The sequence below is a fragment of the Podarcis melisellensis genome, assembly GCF_964234715.1.
Source record: "Podarcis melisellensis genome assembly, chromosome: 16".
Classification (NCBI taxonomy): Eukaryota; Metazoa; Chordata; class Lepidosauria; order Squamata; family Lacertidae; genus Podarcis; species Podarcis melisellensis.
Window position 1 is genome coordinate 19302094 of NC_138533.1, and position 21859 is coordinate 19323952.

General features: G+C 50.1%; 1 protein-coding gene across 1 annotated transcript in view; it reads left to right on the forward strand.

Moving 5' to 3' along the window:
• Nucleotides 1-505: 505 nt before the first annotated feature.
• Nucleotides 506-21859, forward strand: part of KSR2 (kinase suppressor of ras 2) — a gene marked incomplete at its 3' end in the record, with an annotated part of 186466 nt that continues 165112 nt past the window's right edge. The window contains exon 1 of the mRNA XM_081892157.1: nt 506-672. Within this exon, the coding sequence (XP_081748283.1) occupies nt 580-672 (93 nt within the window). The 5' untranslated portion in view covers nt 506-579. The remainder of the gene's footprint in view (nt 673-21859) is intronic.

The window sequence follows — 21859 nt, forward strand, 5'->3', positions numbered from 1 at the left end:
AGCCCCCAGCCCCGATCCAGGCTGCCAGCGAGCGCTGGGCGAAGGAAACCGCGCGTCGCCCGTGGAGCTGCCGTGTGAACGCCCCGAGGGGCTCCCCCGGGGCTCCGGCGCGCCCCGCCCCGACCCCTCCCCGGGAGGAGGCGCCGTCGCCGCCGCCGCTGCCGGAGAGATCGCCCAGGCTCGCATGGAGGAGGCTTGACAGCCGGGCGGGCGGGCGATCGCGAGCGAGCGAGGCAGCGAGCGCGCGGGCGAGGCGGCACCGGGGAAGGTCTGGCGCGGTGGGGGCGGCGAGGAGGGGGCGGCCGCGGCGCCGCCGCCGCCGCCGCTGCCGCCGCTTGGGGGGATCGGGCCGGCGGCCGCATCCCCCTGATCCAGGAGGAGGAGGAGGAGGAGGAGGAGGAGGAGGAGGAGGAAGAGGCGGCCGAGGGGCCAGCCATGGAGGAGGCCGCCGTGCCGGCCCCCGGCCACCCCCCGCCGCCGCCGCTGCTGCTGCCCCCCCCTCCGCCGCCGCCCCCGCCGCCCCCTCCGCCGCCGCTGAGCCTGCAGAAAGCGCTGCAGCAGTGCGAGCTCGTCCAGAACATGATCGACATCAGCATCTCCAACCTGGAGGGGCTGCGCACCAAATGCGCCACGTCCAACGACCTCACGCAGAAGGAGATCCGCACCTTGGAGGTGAGGCGCGGCCCGGAGAGGCAGGCAGGCAGGCTGGCAAGAGGGTGGGGAGCTGAGAGTGAGGGGTCGTCCAGGGATGGACGGACGGACGCGGGGATGGGGAGCTCAGGAGGGAAGGGGGCGCTTCTCTCGTCCCCCCTCCGCCCCGTCCATCCCCAGTCCGGGCCCTCGAAGGCTATGCCACCGAGGGGCGCGCGGGGAGACGCGGATGGGGGTGGGGGGTTCCTGGTCGTAGCTGTGAGTGTGTTTGTGTGTACGAGAGAGAGAGAGAGAGAGAGAGAGAGAGAGAGAGAAAGCGCGCGCCACGGAGGCTGCGCGTCCTGCAGGTGCCTAAAGGTGTCGCTGGCTTTCTTTCTTTTTTAGTAGGGGGGAGGGAAGAGAAGGGGATCTCCCCCATCCTTGCCCTCATTAGGGCAATTTTCCTTCCTGGTTTTCTCCTTGCTCAGCCACAGAACGATAGATCCCTCTGTCTCTCCCCCCCCCCCCCAGAAGGAGGCCGTCGGTGGATACAGCCTCCCTCTTGTCGTGGCTGCCTTTGCAGGGATAGTTAAAAATAAAACCGTCTCTGTGGACTCTTGGGAAGGTGGGGAGCGGCACCAGAGAGAGAGAGAGAGAGACCCCGAAGGTGCCTCCTGGAGCAGCTGATTGGAAGGGTTCCCCTCACCCCAGCCCAGTCCTGTTGGGAGCCCAGAAGGCGAGATTTTGGTGGGGGTGGGCCTCTTTTTGCCACGCGTGGTTGAAATGTGGGGTGCGGGGGGAGAGAGAACCAGATCCACGTGTTCGGCACGCATGAGACAGGCGCCATGCGGCGCTTTGACTTGGGAGCATCAGCAGGGGCTATTGGGTCAGGCCGAAGGGGGCCCATGTCGGCCAGCACCCTGTTCTCACAGGGGCTGGCCGGAGATGCCTTATTGTGGGAAGTCTGCAAGTCCACAACTCTCCCTGCTTGCCGTTCCCAGCAGCTAGTATGCAGAGGCAGATATGCCTGGACAGCAGAGAGGTCAGGGCCATTGTGGCTGGTAGTAGCCACTGAGAGTTGCTGAGAGCAGCCTCATTTCCCCTTAGTTCATCATCTGAATTCTCACCCAATTGTCAAAGGCCTGTGTTTCTTCCTGCCCCCCCCCAATTTATTCATTTGCAACTGTGCCTGGCTTTGCATACCTGTTCTCTGAGCAGCTTTGCAAAGTTTACATAAGCACTAGTGCACCTTGACCCGGGACCCCAGCCTTTTGCAGCTTCTGCTGGCGGCATGTCTGCCACCTGTCTCAGCTCTAGATGCATGGAGGGTGTGTTATTATTACTACTATTTTCCTTGTTGCATTCATACCCAGTGGTGTAGCGTGGGTTGTCAGCACCCGGGGCAAGGCAAGTAATTTGCACCCCCTAACCCGTGGATTTGCGCCCCCTAACCCGTGGATTTGCGCCCCCTAACCCGTGGATATGCGCCCCCTAACCCTAACCCCCAGATGTGGGGTCGGCCCCCCTGCACCCCCCACGCTACGCCACTGTTCATACCCCACCTTTCCCTCCAAGGACGTGCCTGTTTCTTCCCCTCCTTATTTAATTCCCACAACAGCCCTGTAGGGCAGGTCTGAGATGTAGAGACTGGCCTCCAAGGTCACCCAGTGAACTTCATGGCCAATGAGCAGAGATTTGAACCTTGGTCATCCAGGTCCTAGTCCAACTCTCTAACCACTGCACCACACTGTTCTGCAGGCTCTTTCAGACTGGTGTAGTGGGGAGCAGCTGGGCAGGTGGATACTGTCGTTGGTGGGCCCCCTCCCCAAGTGGATTTGTCTCCTTTTCGTTGGTGTCCCCTTGCTTTTCTCTCCCCTCTAGGCCCGATCCATGCAAACCTTATGGTGGTGCAGCTGGCACATTTGCAAAGCTAAGCAGGATCTGGTATGGTTTCAAACTGGATGGGAGACTGTATGTTGAGATTCCTGCATGGAAGAGGGTTGGACTAGGATGGTTCTATATTTCCCCTCTAGGCCCAATCCATGCAAACCATGCTTTTCATTGGGTCCTTAAAGAGGGCTGGTGGAGGAGAGCTTGTAGGAGCAAGCAAGAGGGGTGGAATCAGGCCCCCAGACCTCTGCGGGTCAAAAGTGGAGCTATGTAAGCACCGTACCTTGGCACACCCCTTGAATGTAGTTCCTGACCCCTGATACCTGCCCTGCTGCCTTGGTTTGACCTGTTCTTGTAAGTCCCCTTTGCAGTTCCTGGACTCTGCATCTTGAAGAGCTGTGCAGAATGGGGCATTATCAGCTGTGGCAGAAGAGGGAAACCTCCAGCCCACAGGCCAAATGCGCTGCTCCAGGGCTTTCTGTCTGGCCCCTGAAACCTTCTCCAGTTCTACCCTTATTTCCAGGACACACCATTCACAAGCCAGGCTTCACACCACAAGAGTTTTGGGCTGGCTGGAATGTGTCCCTGAATCCTGATCATGTCTCTTGATTGCCTGGATGGGAATGGAGGAGAGTTTTGTGTGTGTGTGTGTGTGAGAGAGAGAGAGAGAAGTGTCCTGTGGAAATCAGCCTACTGCACAGTAGAATCGACTTCTGTTGCTCCACCCACTTCTGCCTCTGGATCCACCCATCATTAGCATGTGGCCCCCGGAATGTTGCGCAGGAAGGATTGTGGCCCTCAGACTGAAAAAGTCTCTCCTCCCCTGACCTGTGGGCCTTCCTTAAAGCTACAAGGGTAAAATCGTGGTTCGGTTTGCCAGAAATTAGTAAAATGTGCATCCCTGAACACTTGTCCAGTTGTGGGTTCTCCTGTGGCAAATGCTCATTTAGTGGCTTGTATCTCCCCTCCCGGGGACGCGGGTGGCGCTGTGGGGACGCGGGTGGCGCTGTGGGTAAAAGCCTCAGCGCCTAGGACTTGCCGATCGAAAGGTCGGCGGTTCGAATCCCCGAGTCGGGGTGTGCTCCCGTCGTTTGGTCTCAGCGCCTGCCAACCTAGCAGTTCGAAAGCACCCCCGGGTGCAAGTAGATAAATAGGGACCGCTTACTTGCGGGAAGGTAAACGGCGTTTCCGTGTGCTGCGCTGGCTCACCAGATGCAGCTTGTCATGCTGGCCACGTGACCTGGAAGTGTCTGCGGACAGCGCTGGCTCCCGGCCTCTAGAGTGAGATGAGCGCACAACCCTAGAGTCTGACAAGACTGGCCCATACGGGCAGGGGTACCTTTACCTTACCTTTACCTATCTCCCCTCCCTGCTGTAGGTTTCTTGTAGCACAATAACATTTTCCAAGGAGGGCCAGATTTGATGAAGTGAACATGTGAACTGCCCCAGGGGCCACATTAAACCAGCAGACGGGCCGGATTAGGTCCCCAGGCCTGACTTTAAACATACCTGTTGTAGCAGAACGTTCATGTCAGGACTGGCTGCCATGTAAAGGACGAAGCATCTACTGGAGGTTTGACGGTGGCTTTGATAGCTTTTATTCTTTTCTTTTCTCAAGCAGCTCTTGGTTATGGCAGCTTAGTGATACCTCCAGGTTCAGACGCAGTCTACCATGGAACTGAGAAACACATATGTAGGAGGTCCCAGGCACTGCTCAGATCCTGACTTGCTAAAGTTTTGCAAAGTTATTTCCTTTAGATCAGGCATTTGTCTGCAGATCTGTTGGTCAGCAGTAGAACATGTACTTGGCTAGTTTGATGTCTGGCATCCCCGGGAAAAAGGGATCACGGGCGTTGGGAACTGGAAAAACTCTTCTGCCTGGGGCTGGCTTTACACATTGCACGGCAGCAAATTCCGTGCTTGCGGAGAACTGCAGGTGATTCCGTCCTTCTCACTAACTTTTCTGTCTGACCTGCGTTTGTGATGACTTCTTTGTTGCGTTCACACATTACATTTTCACATGTGTGCTTAAAACGTCTTTGGTGGATGTCTGGAAAACTGCAGGCGATTCCCGAATTGACTTTGCTGCCAGACAGACAACTTTGCAGACACTTCTCTGTTGCATTCACACATGTACATTTGCATATGCCTGAAAAATGTCATGTTTGACATAGTCCTTAAACCTGGGAGAAGTGCTGGTGGTTGAGGTTATTGGACTGACCATTCGGTCTGGATGAAGAGAAGGACGCTTAGGTCAGAAGCTTCCTGCTGAAGTCTTGTCCTGTTGAGGGGCCACATGCAAAAGTGCCCACATCTCACTGATCCAAACGAATGGCTGAGGAAGCACCCAAAGTAACAGCAGAGTTGAAAGTTTTGGATGAACATGAATGATAGTTAAAAATGTGATCATATAATTATCAGGTTCACTGTACATCATTAACAAAAGAAGAGTCCTGTTGGGTCAGGCAACTGGCCTATCTCATCTTTGAAGGCCATCCAAGACCTTCTTCATGCAGTGCCTAATTAAACTGTGGAACTCACGGCCTAGGACCCTCGTACCTATGGGACCGCCTCTCCCGGTATGCCCCACGGAGGACCTTAAGGTCCATAAATAGTAACACTCTAGAGGTCCCGGGCCCTAAGGGAGTCAGATTAGCCTCAACCAGAGCCAGGTGCTTTTCAACACTGGCTCCGGCCTGGTGGAACGCTCTGTCTCATGAGACCAGGGCCCTGGATCTGATTTCTTTCCGCAGGGCCTATAAGACAGAGTTGTTCTGCCTGGCCTTTGGCTTGGAATCAAATCGATCCCCTTCCCCTCTTCCTTTCTCCTTTCTCCTTCCATGATGGAACTGCTATTTGGGGACTTCCCTGGCTTTTTTCTGGCCCACGTAGGACCAGTCCGGATAGTTGGCCTTGGTGAAGACTTGATGTTTTCATCCCCCCAAAAGTTTTTGATTTGAGTTCCTGCTGAAATGAGGCTGCATTTTAATGTTGTATTTTAGTCTTGTTTTTGAGTTGTGTTTCGATCAATTGTTTTTGTGCTGGTGTTGGCTGCCCAGAGCCTGGTCTTGGCTGGGGAGGGCGGGGTATAAATAAAATTTAATAATAATAATAATAATAATAATAATAATAATAATAATAATATATTATTTGTACCCCGCCCATCTGGCTGGGCTTCCCTAGCCACTCTGTGCGGATTCCCAAAAAATATTAAAATCCTCAAATACATCAAACATTAAAAGCTTCCCTAAATAGGGCTGCCTTCAGATGTCTTCTAAAAGTCTGATGGTTGTTGTTCTCTTTGACATCTGGTGGGAGGGCGTTCCACAGGGAGGGCGCCACTATAACAACAACAACAACAACAACAACAACAACAACAACTCACTCCCACAGGAGGCAGTGATGTTCACCAAGTTGAATGGAGTTAAAACAGGATTGGACAAGGCTACTGGTAGCTACTAGTTATGACAGCTCTGCTGTGCCTCCGTGGTTGGAAGCAGTCAGTGCTTCTGAATCCATTTGCTGGAAACCACAGGAGAGGAGAGGGCTCTTGCGTTCGAATCCTGCTTGCTGGTTTCCCACAGGCATCTGGTTGGCTGCTGTGAGAACAGGATGCTGGACTAGAAAGGCCATTGTGCTGGTCCAGCAGGGTCTTTTTATGTTCTTTATGAGAGTGGTCACACAACCATCGGTCCACTTGCTCTTGCAAATAGATGTGATTGTTCTGAAGTAAACAGTCTGGGGAGTAATTCAGGGAGGGAGTCTATCCTAGCCCTCTTTGGAGATGTCGGGGATTGAACACGGGACCTTCCGCATGCAAGGCTCTACCAGAGAGCAATGGACTTGCCCATGCAAACATCACATGGCTTGGCAGGCTTATTGGAACAAATAAGTTTTGCAGCAGGTGCCAAACGCAGTACAGTGAAAGAGCCTGAAATCAATGAGCAGGGAGTTCCAAAGTGCACACGCTGTCATAATAAAGGGCCGATTTCTTGCAAGTGCAGAATGAATCTCATTTTTAAAAGTGCCATTTCCACATTTCGGTGATCTAGAAAGAAATGCACATTGGCAGAGGAGGGATCTCACCAGAGGACCTTTTAGACTTCAACCAGCCTCTGCCAAAAGCCACGAGGACTCAGTTGAAGATTACGTGTAGAAATGTCTCAGTGTTTAGAGCACCATAAGATTACGTGTAGAAATGTCTCAGTGTTTAGAGCACCATAAGCAAGACAAGCTCAGGAGCGACTACCAAAGTGCCGTAGGCTAGTCGTTCTGAAAGCTTCCCCCATTCCATTTTTTAAAAAAATAATAATCTAGCAAGGCCACCTTAAGGTTTGGGTTTAACAGATGGGCTAAGCAGCCTTGACTTTTTGGAAGTGAAAAAAAGAGATATTATAAGGTTATGTCATTGGCCTTATCAAGGAAAAGCATCAATCCAGCCTTGCAAAAAGCTTCCCCTTGCCGCTTGTTTAGTTACTGGTACACAGAAATTGCTGACACAGAACCTGCACTAGTCTTTTGTGTTTGAAAGGGGGGAAAACAAAAAACACCACCACATTTTGTAAAAGTTCCCTTCTGGGATGCTAATGGGCAGTGATGGTTTAAAACAAACAAACACAAACAAACAAACCCTCAAAACTGGGCAAGGGGCCGTTCATATGGCAGCTCAGTGGCAGAGCAACTGCTTTGCATGAAGAAGTTCCCAGATTCAACCTTTGGCCTCTCCAGGTCCCCTCAAGTTTGTTCTCAGATCAGCTATCCTAGTAGCTGATGGGCCACAAGGCAGGGAGCCTGACAGCAGGTGGCGCCGATGACAGGCGAAGCCAGCTGATGCTAGTTTGGTCCCCATCCTCCCCCATGCTGAGTATTATAAGGGTGGCACTGAGGAGAAAGGTGACAGGCAAGGCTACCCATTGGACTGCTTGTAAGTAAGAAGGCAAGAAGCCAATAGCTCACCGAAGGACCCAGGCTCTCTCTATCCTTGTTGCAATTATGGTCTCTCTTCTTCAGCGGCTACATAGGAGCCTGTCTCAACCCACGTAGCCCAGTACTGGTTGGCTGTGGCTCTCCACAGCGTTGAGCAATGTGGCAGCTGCTCACTGGAACTGGTAGGGCAGAAGGCAGGGAGCCCAACAGTAGGTGGCGCCAGAGCCAATGATAGGTTGAGTCAATGAATTCTAGTCTTGTCACCACCCTCCTTTGAGTTCCACAAGGGCAACACTGAGGCTAAGGAAGAGGAGGAGGAAGGTGACTGGCAGGACCACCCTCTGGACTGGTTGTTAGTAAGGGGGCTGGCTGAGGGCAGGCTGAGCTGGGTAGAGCATTGCCCCATTTCCCCAAATGAGCCAGCCTCTGCTGCTGTTGCCATGTTCTCCACTGCCTCCGTTCCCCTCTTTCCTCACCCCTTCTGTGTCAGTTTTGAAGCTACAAGATCATCTGGGCTGAGACTTCTGTTCTTTAAGCTATAAGCTTCACACAGATTGATGAGGCTGTCTAATTAATAAGAAGGACCGGCAGGAATCTCTTAATTAAACGCCTGGTACAAATGATGCTATAGAATGAGTTCCCATTCCTTCCATTTCCAGTGTTGAAGCACTGAGTGATGATGCTTAGGTAGGCGTGGGCGAGGGAGGCTGCCCCAGGATGGCTTTGGGATGGGAGTTTTCTGTTTGTCTGTTTGTTTTGGGGTGTGTATTCCGCAACACATCAATAGTGCAATCATAGTGGAGTTATACTGGACCGTCCACACATCATTCTGCATTCCCAGTTGTTCAGCAATGCCAGCGCATTATTGCCATGCTGAAGAGCACCATTATTATTATTATTATTACAGTGGTACCTCGGGTTAAGTACTTAATTCGTTCTGGAGGTCCGTACTTAACCTGAAACTGTTCTTAACCTGAAGCACCACTTTAGCTAATGGGGCCTCCTGCTGCTGCCGCGCTGCCAGAGCACAATTTCTGTTCTCATCCTGAAGCAAAGTTCTTAACCTGAAGCACTATTTCTGGGTTAGTGGAGTCTGTAACCTGAAGCATATGTAACCTGAAGCGTATGTAACCCGAGGTACCACTGTATTATTATTATTATTATCCTACCCCACCTTTTTCGCTGACAGGGACTCAAGGTGACTTACAGATAAAATAATAATACTTAAAAACATGGAGAAAAAATATTTTCAAAAAAACAACTAAACATTAATATAATTAAAACACAAACAAACATATATAAATCTACTAAAAACATACATACGATTACCATAAAAACAGCACAGCACAAACCCTTTAATTAAAAGCAGTCAGTTTCCAAAAACCGGTTGGAATAAGAAGGCCTTCACCTGCCGGGGGAAAGACAAGAAGGTGGGAGCTAGTCCAGCTCTTCTAGGGAGGGAGTTCCAAAGTCTGGGAGCAGCCACCAAGAAGGCCCTCTACAAGCTGAAGGTGACGTGTGGTCCTCACAACAACTCTGTGAGGTAGGATAGGCTGAAAGTAGGCGACTAGTCCAATATCACCCCAGTGAGCTTCATGGTCCTTGGTCTCGGACCTTGGTCTCTCAGGTCCTAGTCCAACACGCTAATCACTGCACCACCACTGACTTTAAGTAACAGGACATGCACAGATTGTAAATGAAGCAGTGCCCCCCCCCCCCACAAAAAATAACCTGTTGAAAGTAGGATTTCATAAAACTGCCCTGATTCCACCGCGAGCTGAAATCAACATGAGTGCACAATAAAAAAGGACATTTGGTGTGGGGTACCTTTGGCCCTGTCATATGTTCCTGAACTATAACTCCCACCTCCTGGGCTATTGGCCACACTTGCTGGGGCTGATGGGAGTTGTAGTTCAGCAACCTCTGCAGGGCCAAAGGTTCCATGTACCTGCCTTAGAGTGTGCTTCCGACTATTTTATTTGCAGCTGTGGCTTCGCATGCCAGCTGGGTCTGTTTAGGAGGAACTGGGGGGTGGGGGAAGAGACACTCTTAAGCTTTCTCCCAGTTCTTTCTTTGAAGTATCACCTGGCATCATATCATGCCAGGAGATTGACAGCCAGGTGACCCTGCCCACCTGGCAATGTGGCTGAGTACTGGATCCGGCCTGCTAACTGAATCCATAGCCACACCTGTGGTTTATATGGTGATGACACATGGCGGGGTTTTTTTTTTGGGGGGGGGTGATAGCATTTTGTTCACACCACACTGAGTGACTGGAGGTGATGACATTTTGTTTTCATTTTCTCTGTTGGCTGCCCATGTGCTGTGGGTGTTTGAACATATCCCCGCTTCCAAAGATGGCTCCAGTTTATTATTATTTTTTGGAATCTGCCAGAGGCAAAAAATTTTTTAGACGTCCTCCCGTCCCATACCTGTCTGAGACAGCAGCATGGTGAAGGAGGTCACCGGCTCTGACCTAAGACAAGGGGGAGAGGGCATGTGAAATGGATCTATTGCTGAGCAGCAGGGATGGGCAAATTGTCGATTTCAGTTTCTCATTTTTCTAAACTTAAGTTCAGCTCCCCACATTTGCACACCAGCTTGCAACAGATTTGTCTTCAGTTGGGTTGGGGGTCAATGAATTGGTCTGTTTTGGTTTTTCTGAGGTTTCGTACACGCCAGACATTTAAAGCACACCAACTTCCCTCAAAGAATCATGGGAATTGTAGTTTGGTGCTGCAAGGTATAGCTCTCTCTGTGTGTGGTGTAAACTACAGTTCCCAGGACTCTTTGGGTGAAACCATGTTCCTTATATTTGCTTTAAATATACGATGTTTATGCAGCCTCTGTGTCTCGTTTCCCCCATTCTTAAGCTCAGCTCTTCACATTTCCACATCACATTGTGCTATATTTATTTTTTAAAGTCTTCATGAAAATCAATCCACATTTTAGTACAGATGCCTACTCATGTACATATGTATGTGTGCATTTTTGCTTAAGATACACATTTTTGCAAAGCAGTCTTCCCTAATATAATTCATGTAGTTTACAACTTACTTGGCTTGGAAACTGCATTGCAAAATTCAGAGGAGTGGCGAGGTTCAAAGGAGGGCCAGGTTTCGGTTTGTGGATTGTTTCAGAATGTGCAAATGAGGTAGATTTCACCTCTAGCTGGGAGCTGAATCAAATCTCTCCCCTTCCCTATTGAACAGGACCTTTTCTAATAGCAGAGGAGGGGGATTGCATGCACGGAGTTGAGGTCCGAGGCCCGAGATAACTCTGAAAGTCCCCAGCATATTGCACTGATTCAGATTCTAACTACAGAGATGCAGATCTTAGTGCCACTTGCCCAGCAAAAGCGACACACAGACGAGGCTGTGCCTCTCCAATTTATGGTGAGAAATGCAAATATTGCAAAGCTTGCAAACGTAATGAATGTCATCTGCTTTGCAAATGGATGATAAATGTTCTTTGGCCCACAACTCATTTAGTGTGGGGATATATAGCTTCCCTGGTAGAGCTCTGCATGCAGGAAGTCTCAGGTTAAACAATATCCAGTTGCCTAAACAGGACCGAGAAAAAGTTCCTGCTTAGGCAGGAGTGAGGAGTGACAGAGAGTTCCACAGGATGACAGCAAAGGCTCAGTTCCTCATTGTTGTCATAGTTTTATTTATTCTTGCTGTAAACTGCTCATATTTTTTTTAAAAAATGAATTAATGGTATATAACAGTGCGGGTGGTGCTGTGGTCTAAACCACTGAGCATCTTGGGCTTGCCAATCAGAAGGTTGGCAGTTTGAATCCCTGTGATGGGGTGAACTCCGGTTGCTTGGTCCCTGCTTCTGCCAACCTTGCAGTTCGAAAGCACGTCAAAGTGCAAGTAGATAAATAGGTACTGCTCCAGTGGGAAGGTAAACGGCATTTCCATACGCTGCTCTGGTTTCGCCAGAAGCGGCTTAGTCATGCTGGCCACATGACTGGAAGCTGTATGCCGGCTCCCTCGGCCAATAAAGCGAGATGAGCGCCGCAACCCCAGAGTTGTCCGCAACTGAACCTAACGGTTAGGGGTCCCTTTACCTTTACCTATACCTATCTTTTATAATAAATAACTATCAAACGTAATCAGCAAAGAGCTGTTAGGTAGGGCAATAGAGATTACCTTCTTTATTAATGACTGAAGCCCGCAGGGGAGTCTGGTACTGAGAGTCGGACCTCAGTGATAACAGTGGAAAAACTGTGGGTTAGCTGTAGAGAGCCTCCAGTCTCCCAGCATTTTGGGGCAGGGATATGAGTGCCTAGCAAAAGTTTAGATTTGTAGAATTAAGGTGCTTCTGTCCCCCCATCACGACAAATACGTTATACTTCGGAACTCCTTGCTTATTGACACAAGGCAGGCTCCTTTGCTATATCCTTAAAAAAACCCACCTAATAAAAAACATTTTTGTTTAGACGAGCTTCTCCAGACATGTAGAGCAGGCATTCCCAACCTTCGGCCCTCCAGATGTTTTGGACTACAATTCCCATCATTCCTGACCACTGGTCCTGTTAGCTAGGTGTCATGGGAGTTGTAGTCCCAAAACTTCTGGAGGGCCGCAGGTTGGGGATGCCTGATGTAGAGTGTTGATATGTGCTTTAATTTCCTTTTAGCTTCCTGTTGATTTAAACGACCCCAGATTTCTCTTTGAGGTGGGACTGCTGCATTTCAAGCCGGTACTGTGTGCATTGCCTTCTCCCCTGTGTTCTTTGTTGTAATGTCAGAACCTGGGACAGCACCTGGTGAAAGCTAGAGATGCAGATCAGGCCAAAAATCACATAGGGGGTTTTCTCTGAAAATATAAATACAAGTATACAACACTAGCAGGAAGTGCCACCGGTGCTGCTTGTAAATTCGAAGAAACTAAAATACATTGTGAATTTTATATGGAACGGGTAATTTATGAGTTTTAGGGCTGCATGCACCCCTAACCCTACCAATCCTGCACTCTGAACTGACCTGGGCAGCTCCTGCTCCAGTCCTGAACCCATTTTTATTTTTGTGCATAGGTGAGCTAAAGTTTAATTAGGTTTGAATCAAAAATGGCACCCAGTGTCCAAACATAGACAGAAGCTACTGCCTCCACTGGGATGCAGGTGGTGCTGTGGGTTAAACCACAGAGCCTAGGACTTGCCGATCAGAAGGTCGGCGGTTTGAATCCCCGTGACGGGTGAGCTCCTGTTGTTCGGTCCCAGCTCCTGCCAACCTAGCAGTTCGAAAGCACGTTAAAGTGCAAGTAGATAAATAGGTACCGCTCCAGTGGGAAGGTAAATGGCTTTTCCATGCACTGCTCTGGTTCGCCAGAAGCAGCTTAGTCATGCTGGCCACATGACCCGGAAGCTGTATGCTGGCTCCCTTGGCCAATAAATAGAGATGAGAGCACCAACCCCAGAGTCATCCATGACTGGACCTAATGGTCAGGGGTCCCTTTACCTTTACTGCCTCCACTATGAGAATCTTCATCCCATGTCTGGCTACGATATCACAAGAGCTTCCAAGTTGGTGCAGGTTGGAACCATCCTGCCAAATGTTGGCTGTGATTTTTCGGAGCCCTCCAAATTATGCAGGTTGTCACAACAAATTTGGCAGAGACCCACCCACCAAAGGGGGGGGTGACAATATAGTTGGAGGCGCGCAAATTAGTGTAGTTTGGACCCCATAGTTTGCTCCCCCCGATAAGTGAAGTCACACCAAAGTCATGTTTTGGTCCACCATCTTGATTCAAAATGGTGCCCGGTGCCCAAATATTGATGAAGACTGCCACCCCCACTTCATGAACCCTCGTGCTGAGATTAGCAATGGTATCTGGAGAGTTTACAGAGTCTACAGAGAATGGATGGACAGAGAGGCAGACAAACCACTCCCTAAAACAGGCACCCCCAAACTCGGCCCTCCAGCTGTTTTGGGACTACAACTCCCATCATCCCTAGCTAACAGGACCAGTGGTCAGGGATGATGGGAAATGTAGTCCCCAAAAAAACATTTGGAGGGCTGAGTTTGGGGATGCCTGCCCTAAAATATACAAGTTGCTGGCATCCGTCTGTCTCTGTGTAGACAATGGAAGAGTGTGCCTTTGGGGGTAAAGTCAAACCGTTAGAGAGTTACAGCCCCTGCTGTGGCTTTAGAGACCGGTATGGGAGAGACATGTTTTGTTGCAGCTGGGGCAGATGAAGGCATCCAGTTTTGCCACTGCAGGTACACCATGGCTTTTCTTCTCTCTGCGGTCCTCCCAGTAGTCATTCCTCCTCTGGTCACCACTGTGGATACAAAACCCGACTGTCTCCAGATTATCTGCAAGGGATTCCCATACGGAAGAGTTAATGTCCCCCGCCTTCATGTCACGCTTTCAGACATCTTTGTAACACAGAGCTGGTCTGCCAACAGGCCTAGTGCCTGAAGTCAGCTCCCTGAAGAGCACATCCTTGGGGATCCTGCCATTTTCCATCCTTTGAGCATGACCAGGCCAGTGTAGACGTTGCTGAGACAGGAGTGCAAACAGGCTGGGGATTTGGGCTTGGGAGAGCACATCTTTGTTTGAGATTCGGTCGCGCCATTTGATGCCTAAAATCTCCCTGACACAGGCATGTGGAAGGCATTGAGGTGTTGCTCCTGGTGGTTGTAAGTTGCCCATGACTCATTTCCATATAGCAGCGGGTTCAACACACAAGCCTGGTAGACCTTCATCTTGGTATAATAATAATAATAATAATAATAATAATAATAATAATAATAATAATTTATTTATACCCCGCAGATCTGGCTGGGTTTCCCCAGCCACTCTGGGCGGCTTCCAACAAAACACTAAAATACAATAACATATTAAACATTAAAAGCGTCCCTAAACAGGGCTGCCTTCAGATGTCTTCTAAAAGTTTGGTAGTTATTTTTCTCTTTGACATCTGGTGGGAGGGCGTTCCACAGGGTGGGTGCCACTACCGAGAAGGCCCTCTGCCTGGTTCCCTGGAACTTGGCTTCTCGCAGGGAGGGAACTGCCAGAAGGCCCTCGGCGCTGGACCTCAGTGTCCAGGCAGAACGATGGAGGTGGAGATGCTCCTTCAGGTATACTGGACTGAGGCCGTTTAGGGCTTTAAAGGTCAGCACCAACACTTTGAATTGTGCTCGGAAACATACTGGGAGCCAGTGTAGGCCGTTAGCACCACATTGCCCCATATCTTTTTGGAGAGGCGAGTCATTGCTGTAGCTGCCTTGCCAATACGTTTGTCCAGCTCAGCATTGATGGAGAGGTTGCTATGTTCATCGGAACATAGGAATCTTCCTTAGATGGAGGCACACTAATGAATGTGTCTGATGCGTACACCCCTTGCTTTCATTCGAGATGCTTAGCACCTGCTTTGCATGCAGAAGTCCCCAGATTCAACCCCTCCATCTAGGACTGCCTGAAATGCTGTAGAGCTGCTGCCAGTCAGTGTAGACAGTACTAAGCCAGATGGGCCTAGGGCCTGACTCGATACAAGGCAGCTTTCTCTGTCCCTGTTCCTGCAGGTTCTGATTTCTTTCTGCAGGGCCTGTAAGACAGAGTTGTTCTGCCTGGCCTTTGGCTTGGAATAAACTTGATCCCCTCCCCCTCTATCCTTTTTCCTTTCTCCTTCCTTGACGGAACTCCTATTTGGGGAATTTCTTGGCTTTTTTCGTGGCCCACGTAGGAGCAGTCTGGATAGTTGGCTTTGGTGAAGATTTGACGTTTTCATCCCAAAAAGTTTTTGATTTGAGTTTCTACTGAAATGAGGCTGCATTTTAATTTTAATGTTGTATTTTAATCTTGTTTTTAAGTTATGTTTTAATCAATTCTGGTGTTAGCCGCCCTGAGCCCGGTCTTGGCTGAGGAGGGCGGGGTATAAATAAAATTTATTATTATTATTATTAGTAAGGGAAGGGCTGCAGTGCAGTGGTTAGAGCATCTAGCTCAGTTGGTTAGAGCGTGGCACTGATAATGCCAAGCTTGCAGGTTCGACCTCCGTGTGGGGCAGCTGCCTATTCCTGCATTGCAGGGGGTTGGACTAGATGATCCTCAGAGTCCCTTTTATGACCTGAAAGGCCCAGGTTCAATCTCTAGCATTTCCAGCTAGCATTGGCAGACAAACCTCTCTGAAACTGCTGCTGCCAGTCAGTGTAGACAGCACTAGCTTAGATAGGCCTGTGGTCTGACTCGACGGCTTCCTATGATTCTGAAGAAGGGTTCTGACTACAGTGGTACCTCGGGTTAAGTACTTAATTCATTCCGGAGGTCTGTTCTTAACCTGAAACTGTTCTTAACCTGAAGCACCACTTTAGCTAATGGGGCCTCCCGCTGCCGCCACGTCGCCGGAGCACGATTTCTGTTCTCATCCTGAAGCAAAGTTCTTAACTTGAGGTAATATTTCTGGGTTAGCGGAGTCTGTAACCTAAAGCGTATGTAACCTGAGGTACCACTGTACTTGGGCGAAACAAGTTTGACCGTCTTCTTCTCCTCCAAAATAGAGACCTTGCTCCTGTTAAAACGGCGCCTCCCTTTTGTCTGCCCTCCGACGCACAGCCAGCTGTCCTTTTGGGAGCCTGGCACAGTCCTGGGGATCATCTGTCACTATAGTCGGGCTCTCACCTAATGTTGGAAATATGCGTTCATTAAACTTTCAAGCGCAGCCTCCCTTTGCCAAGGGAGCTCTCCAAGGTGGGTTGTATTTCTGCTCCTCCTCTGACGGAATCGCTGGTTGACCTGCCGGTGGGGGACGTGCGGGCGATTGTACTCCACCTCGAGCGGCTGGCTCCGTGCCTCTAATTTATCACTATTATTATTATTTTTCTCTCCACCTGCGTTTCTCCTTTGTTTTAGCGAGATCTTAATCTCCCAGCAGGGCAGGCCGAGGGAGCAGTTTCCAGCCTTGGCTGACGTCAGTTGCAGCTCCGTCGATTAGCTGGCGCTAGGCACTGGGAGAGAGGTGCAGCTGTCGTCCCTCTCCCTGGCGACCAGGTTTAATGCCATTCTTACCACCTCTTGCTTCAGCGAGTTGACACAGTGTGGTCCTCTGAAGCTCAGCAGGGCATGTTTACTCATTTATTTCGTTGCCAAGTAGCTCTGCCCGCTCTGCACAACAACCCTGTGAGGGAGGTTAGGCTGAGAAGAAGAGAAGAAGAAGAGTTTGGATTTAATATCCCACTTTATCACTACCCAAAGGAGTCTCAAAGCGGCTAACATTCTCCTTTCCCTTCCTCCCCCACAACAAACACTCTGTGAGGTGAGTGGGGCTGAGAGACTTCAGAGAAGTGTGACTAGCCCAAGGTCACCCAGAAGCTGCATGTGGAGGAGCGGAGACGCGAACCCGGTTCCCCAGATTCCGAGTCTACCGCTCTTAACCACTATACCACACTGGCAGCAGCTGTGAGGCAGCACCTGGCCCCCACGGTCATCCAGTGAGATTTATGACCGAGTCAGGATTCGAACCCTGGCCTCCCGGGTCTTAGTCTGACACTGTTACCACTACACCGCACTGGCTCTCCTGTGCCTGGTGTTTGCTGTCTACACAGGCTAGCACAGAAACAGGGGTGGTGCTCGCCTCCTAAGTACATGTTAGTTTTCCCAGCAGTTGTAGGCAATGGAGGTAAAGGGGCAGTGACCCAATAATTGTTTACTTTTCCGGCTGGTTCACCAGCTATGACCCCTCTTGGACAGAGGTGACTTGGCCACTGTTCTCCATGCTCCATGCTAAGTTCTGGACTGGATGACTGTAATGCGTGCTACATGGGGCTGCTCTTGGAAAATTCAGTTGGTCCAAAACGCAGCATCTGGATTACTGGATAGTAATCCATTTAGACCTCGTGTAACCCCTGCTTCCTAACAGCTGCGCCGGTTGCCAGTTTGTTTCTGGGCACAATTCAACGTGTTCACATTGCCCCTATTTTCTGGAGGCAATCCTGGTTTTACAGAAGCTGTCCCGGTTTCATGATCTGATCCCAGAACGTCCTGTGTTTCCTTAGCGCATCCCTATTTTCATCAGAGAAATGTTGGAGGGTCTGGTAAAGGCAAAGGGACCCCTGACCATTAGGTCCAGTCGTGGCTGACTCTGGGATTGTGGCGCTCATCTCGCTTTATTGGCCGAGGGAGCCAGCGTACAGCTTCCGGATCATGTGGCCAGCATGACTAAGCCGCTTCTGGCGAACCAGAGCAGCGCACGGAAACGCCGTTCACCTTCCTGCCAGAGCGGTACCTATTTATGTACTTGCACTTTGATGTGCTTTCGAACTGCTTGGTGGGCAAGAGCAGGGACCGAGCAATGGGAGCCCACCCCGTCGCAGGGATTCGAACTGCCGACCTTCTGATCAGCAAGTCCTAGGCTCTGTGGTTTAACCCACAGCACCACCCGCGTAGGACATCCCTATTTTCATCAGATAAATATTGGAGGGTATGGAGTTATGTGGTCCCCGAGCCAAGGAGATATGTAACTATACCATCTTTAGAAGTCATCTGAAGGGAGCCCTAAATAGGGACGTTTTCAAAAATGGTTTGTTATGTTTTTATCCATGTTGGAAGCCTCCCAGAGTGACTGGGGCAACCCAGTCAGATGGGCAGTGTATAAATAGCATTATTTTTATTATTATTGAATAGGACATCCCTATTTTCATCAGAGAAATATTGGAGGCTACGACGTTGGTGTTTAAAGCCCTAAATACTCGGACTCCAAATACCAGAAAGACTTTCCTAAGTAGGGTTTTGGTTTGATCTAACGGGGCTTTTAGGTTCTTATGTTCAGGAAGATGAACCTTACACTCTGTGGCTACTTCTGTAGAAGGATGACAGAGGGCTAGAAAGAAGATAACAATGCAATAGAAAATGTGTCTTAATTTAGGTTTAGGGTTGGACAAATCCACTGATTTCATTTTCTCTGAGTTTACACACATACCGTACATTTAAGAGCATGTTACTTTTCCTCATAGAATCCAGGGAATGATAGTTTGTTGGGTGCTGGGAATTGTAGCTCCGTGAGAGGTAAACTACAGTTCCCAGAGTCTTTGGGGGGGGGGAAGCCATGCACTTTAAATGTACGGTATGTGTATGGAGCCTAAGTTTCTAATCTCCTTAGCTTAAGCTTGAGTTCAATTCCCCATATTTCCATAGCAGCTTGAGGTACTGTATATTTATTTAAAAAGTTCCTCATGAAAATTACTCAGCGTTTTAGTGAAAATGTTTCTATGACACTTTGCCTAATATGCACTTTTTTTTTGAAGAGCAGTTTTCTCACTAAAATGCTGATGAATTTTCATGAGGAATTTTTTTTTGTTTAAAAAATAATAATAATGCAAACGGATGTGGAGAACTGCACTTAAGACTGGAGAAACTGAGAGAAACCAAAATGGATCGATTTACAGCCCACCTTTCCGATGAAGGCGAAGGTGCAACTGCTTCGTCCTCCTCTCCTATGGTGAGACTCCATCTGCACTATACTTTTCAAGCAGTATCACCCCACTTTTAAACAGTCATGACTTCCCGCAAAGAATCCTGGGAACTGTAGTTGCCCAGGGTGCAGAGAGCTGTTGGGCAAAACCCCTGTACCCTTCCCAGAACTACAATTTCCTGAGTTCCTTGGGAAGAGGCACTGACTGTTAAACCATGCCAGGAACTGTAGTTCTTTGGGGAGAACAGGGGCATCCTAACCAGAGATGGAGCTAGCTGCTCCAGCCTCCCCGGGGGGGGCATGGGAGTGAGGTAATTGTCCCAGAGGGGCACCGCGGCAAGCGTCCCAGGGGGCAAGACGCCCATGGGGTGGAATGAGCAGCCCATGGCAGGCTGCACCACTTTGCCAGCAGCCTTCCTCCCTTCCCTCTTCCTTTTGACACCACGGGGGAGGATTCCTCCCCCCCAGGAAGCAGCCTGGGAGCGGGGGGGGGCAATGGCGTGCTGCCCTCCTGCGACTCTCAACCCCCCCCGGGCTGTCAAAACGATGGGGGGAGGGGGGAAGGTCGACGGCAAGGCAGCGCAGCTCTGCCCCTTTCCCCTGACGGCTTGGTGTAGGATTGGGAGTTGCGGGTGAGCAACGGGCTGAATGTCACCCCCCTCAGTGATGACACCCAGGGCTCACCCCCCCGCCCCCTTCCACCACCCCTGATCCTAACAACTGCCAGCATCCTTGACAAACTACACTTCCCAGGATTCTCTGCGAACTGCTTTGTTGGCAGGAGCTGGGACAGAGCAATGGGAGCTCACCCTGTTGCGGGGATTCGAACCTCCGACCTTCTGATTGGCAAGCCCAAGATACTCAGTGGTTTCAACCACAGCACCACCTGTGCCCCCATCTCTCTCTCTCTCTCTCTCTCTCTCTCTCTCTCTCTCTCTCTCTCTCTCTCTCTCGTCTTCTTCTTCTTCTTCATCATCATCTATCTAAAAATATATAAGGCACAGCCCCTATTGGAGAGTTTGTAGTGCCATATCACATTTAAACCGCAGCAGAGGTGAGGGAGAGGGGCTGCTTAAAATGGCGGCCGCTCAAGCGCTGCTGCTGCTGGCACCAGCAAAGCCCAGCCCCCTTCCTCCTCTAGGCAGGGCGGGGAGAAGCCAGGAGGAGGGAGGAGGCGCCGCCGAAGATTTGGGGCAGATAAATGAAAGGGCTCCACACAGCGGAGAGTTAATCTATGAGAAATTGCTGTCCTGATTCACAGGCCCAAAGGAAGGCTCAAGGGATTGGTTGGGTGCAGGGATACCAAAGAAGGATGCCCAAAAAGTCAGAGGGATCCATTCTAGTGCTTGATTAAAGAAAGGTGTAGACTTACAGCAAACCAGCCTGCCAGGTCTCGTAGTCTTTAGTGACAAGGGTCAGACACCGCAGGAAGGAGACTGCTTGTCCACACCCAAGCAAACACCCACGCATTCTTTATACACAAAGAAGAAAACGCCAGTTTGGTTGGACTATCCATCAATCACTCCATCTGTCCAGAGGAGGGCACAGGTGGCAGATACCCAAATCTTACAGGTAGTTCCCCCTTCTGGGCTCAGAGCCCAGCAACCCGGAGCCCACGGATAAGGATAGCATCAAAGAGAGCCAATTAGCCTATATCAAAGCAAACGAAGAGAAACATCTATGAGCTCATGGTGAACCAATTGTGGAGTTATCTTGACTGCCAAGATGGCGTTTGCAGAGCACCTGGAACGGTTCAACACACTTTCTTCCGCAGGAGGCAGTGGTGGCCATGAACTTGGAGGGCTTTAAAAGAGGATTAGACGAATTCGTGGAGGAGAGGGCTACTGAAGGCTACTAGCCAGGATTGTTATGGTCTCCCTCCATACTTGGAGGCAGTAATGCTTCTGAATACCAGTTGCTGGAAACCACAGGAAGGGAGAGTGATCTCATGCCCAGGTCCTGATTGTGGGTTTCCCCTTGGGGCATCTGGTCTGCCACTGTGTGAACAGGATGCCGTAATAGATGGGCCATTGCTCTTCCTGTGTTCTTACCATCTTATTGAAAGTATCTGATATTATGGGAGCAGAACTCTTCTCAGTCAACCTACTTGGATCCAACTTCTTACTCTTTGTCTCCCCTTCAGGTTCTGATACTTCCTGGGGCCCCAGTTTCACCCCCCCACAACCCACTGGGACTTTCCCTGGGGTCATCAAGTGCCATCTCCCCAAACTCCTCCCATTGCTGCCAAGGACTGGACCATTCCTTCCATGGCATCTCCAAGGGCCTCAGGGCCTTGGCCCAGTATACCTGAAGGAGTGTCTGCACTGCCACTGTTCAGCCCGGACACTGAGGTCCAGCTCCGAGGGCCTTCTGGCGGTTCCCTCACTGCGAGAAGTGAGGTTACAGGGAACCAGGCAGAGGGCCTTCTTGGTGGTGGTGCCCGCCCTTTGGAACACCCTCCCATGAGATGTCAAGGAAATACAGTGGTACTTCGGGTTAAGAACTTAATTAGTTCTGGAGGTCCGTTCTTAACCTGAAACTATTCTTAACCTGAGGTACCACTTTAGCTAATGGGGCCTCCCGCTGCTGCTGCACCATTGCCGTATGATTTCTGTTCTCATCCTGAAGCAAATTTCTTAACCTGAGGTACTATTTTTGGGTTAGTGGAGTCTGGAACCTGAAGCGTCTGGAACCTGAAGCGTTTGTAACCCAAGGTACAACTGTAAACCAACTATCTGACTTTTAGAAGACATCTGAAGGCAGCCCTGTTTAGGGAAGTTTTTAATGTTTGATATTCTATCGTGGTTTTAATATTCTGCTGGGAGCCGCCCAGAGTGACTGGGGAAGCCCAGCTAGATGGGCGGGGTATAAATAATAAATGATGATCATGATGATGACGACAGTAGCAATGGTTGGCAAGGCTCCCCCCTTTCCTATCTGTGAAGAAGGGAGAAACTTTCAATGGAGTCTGATCCATTAGCGTGAATGGGTGCT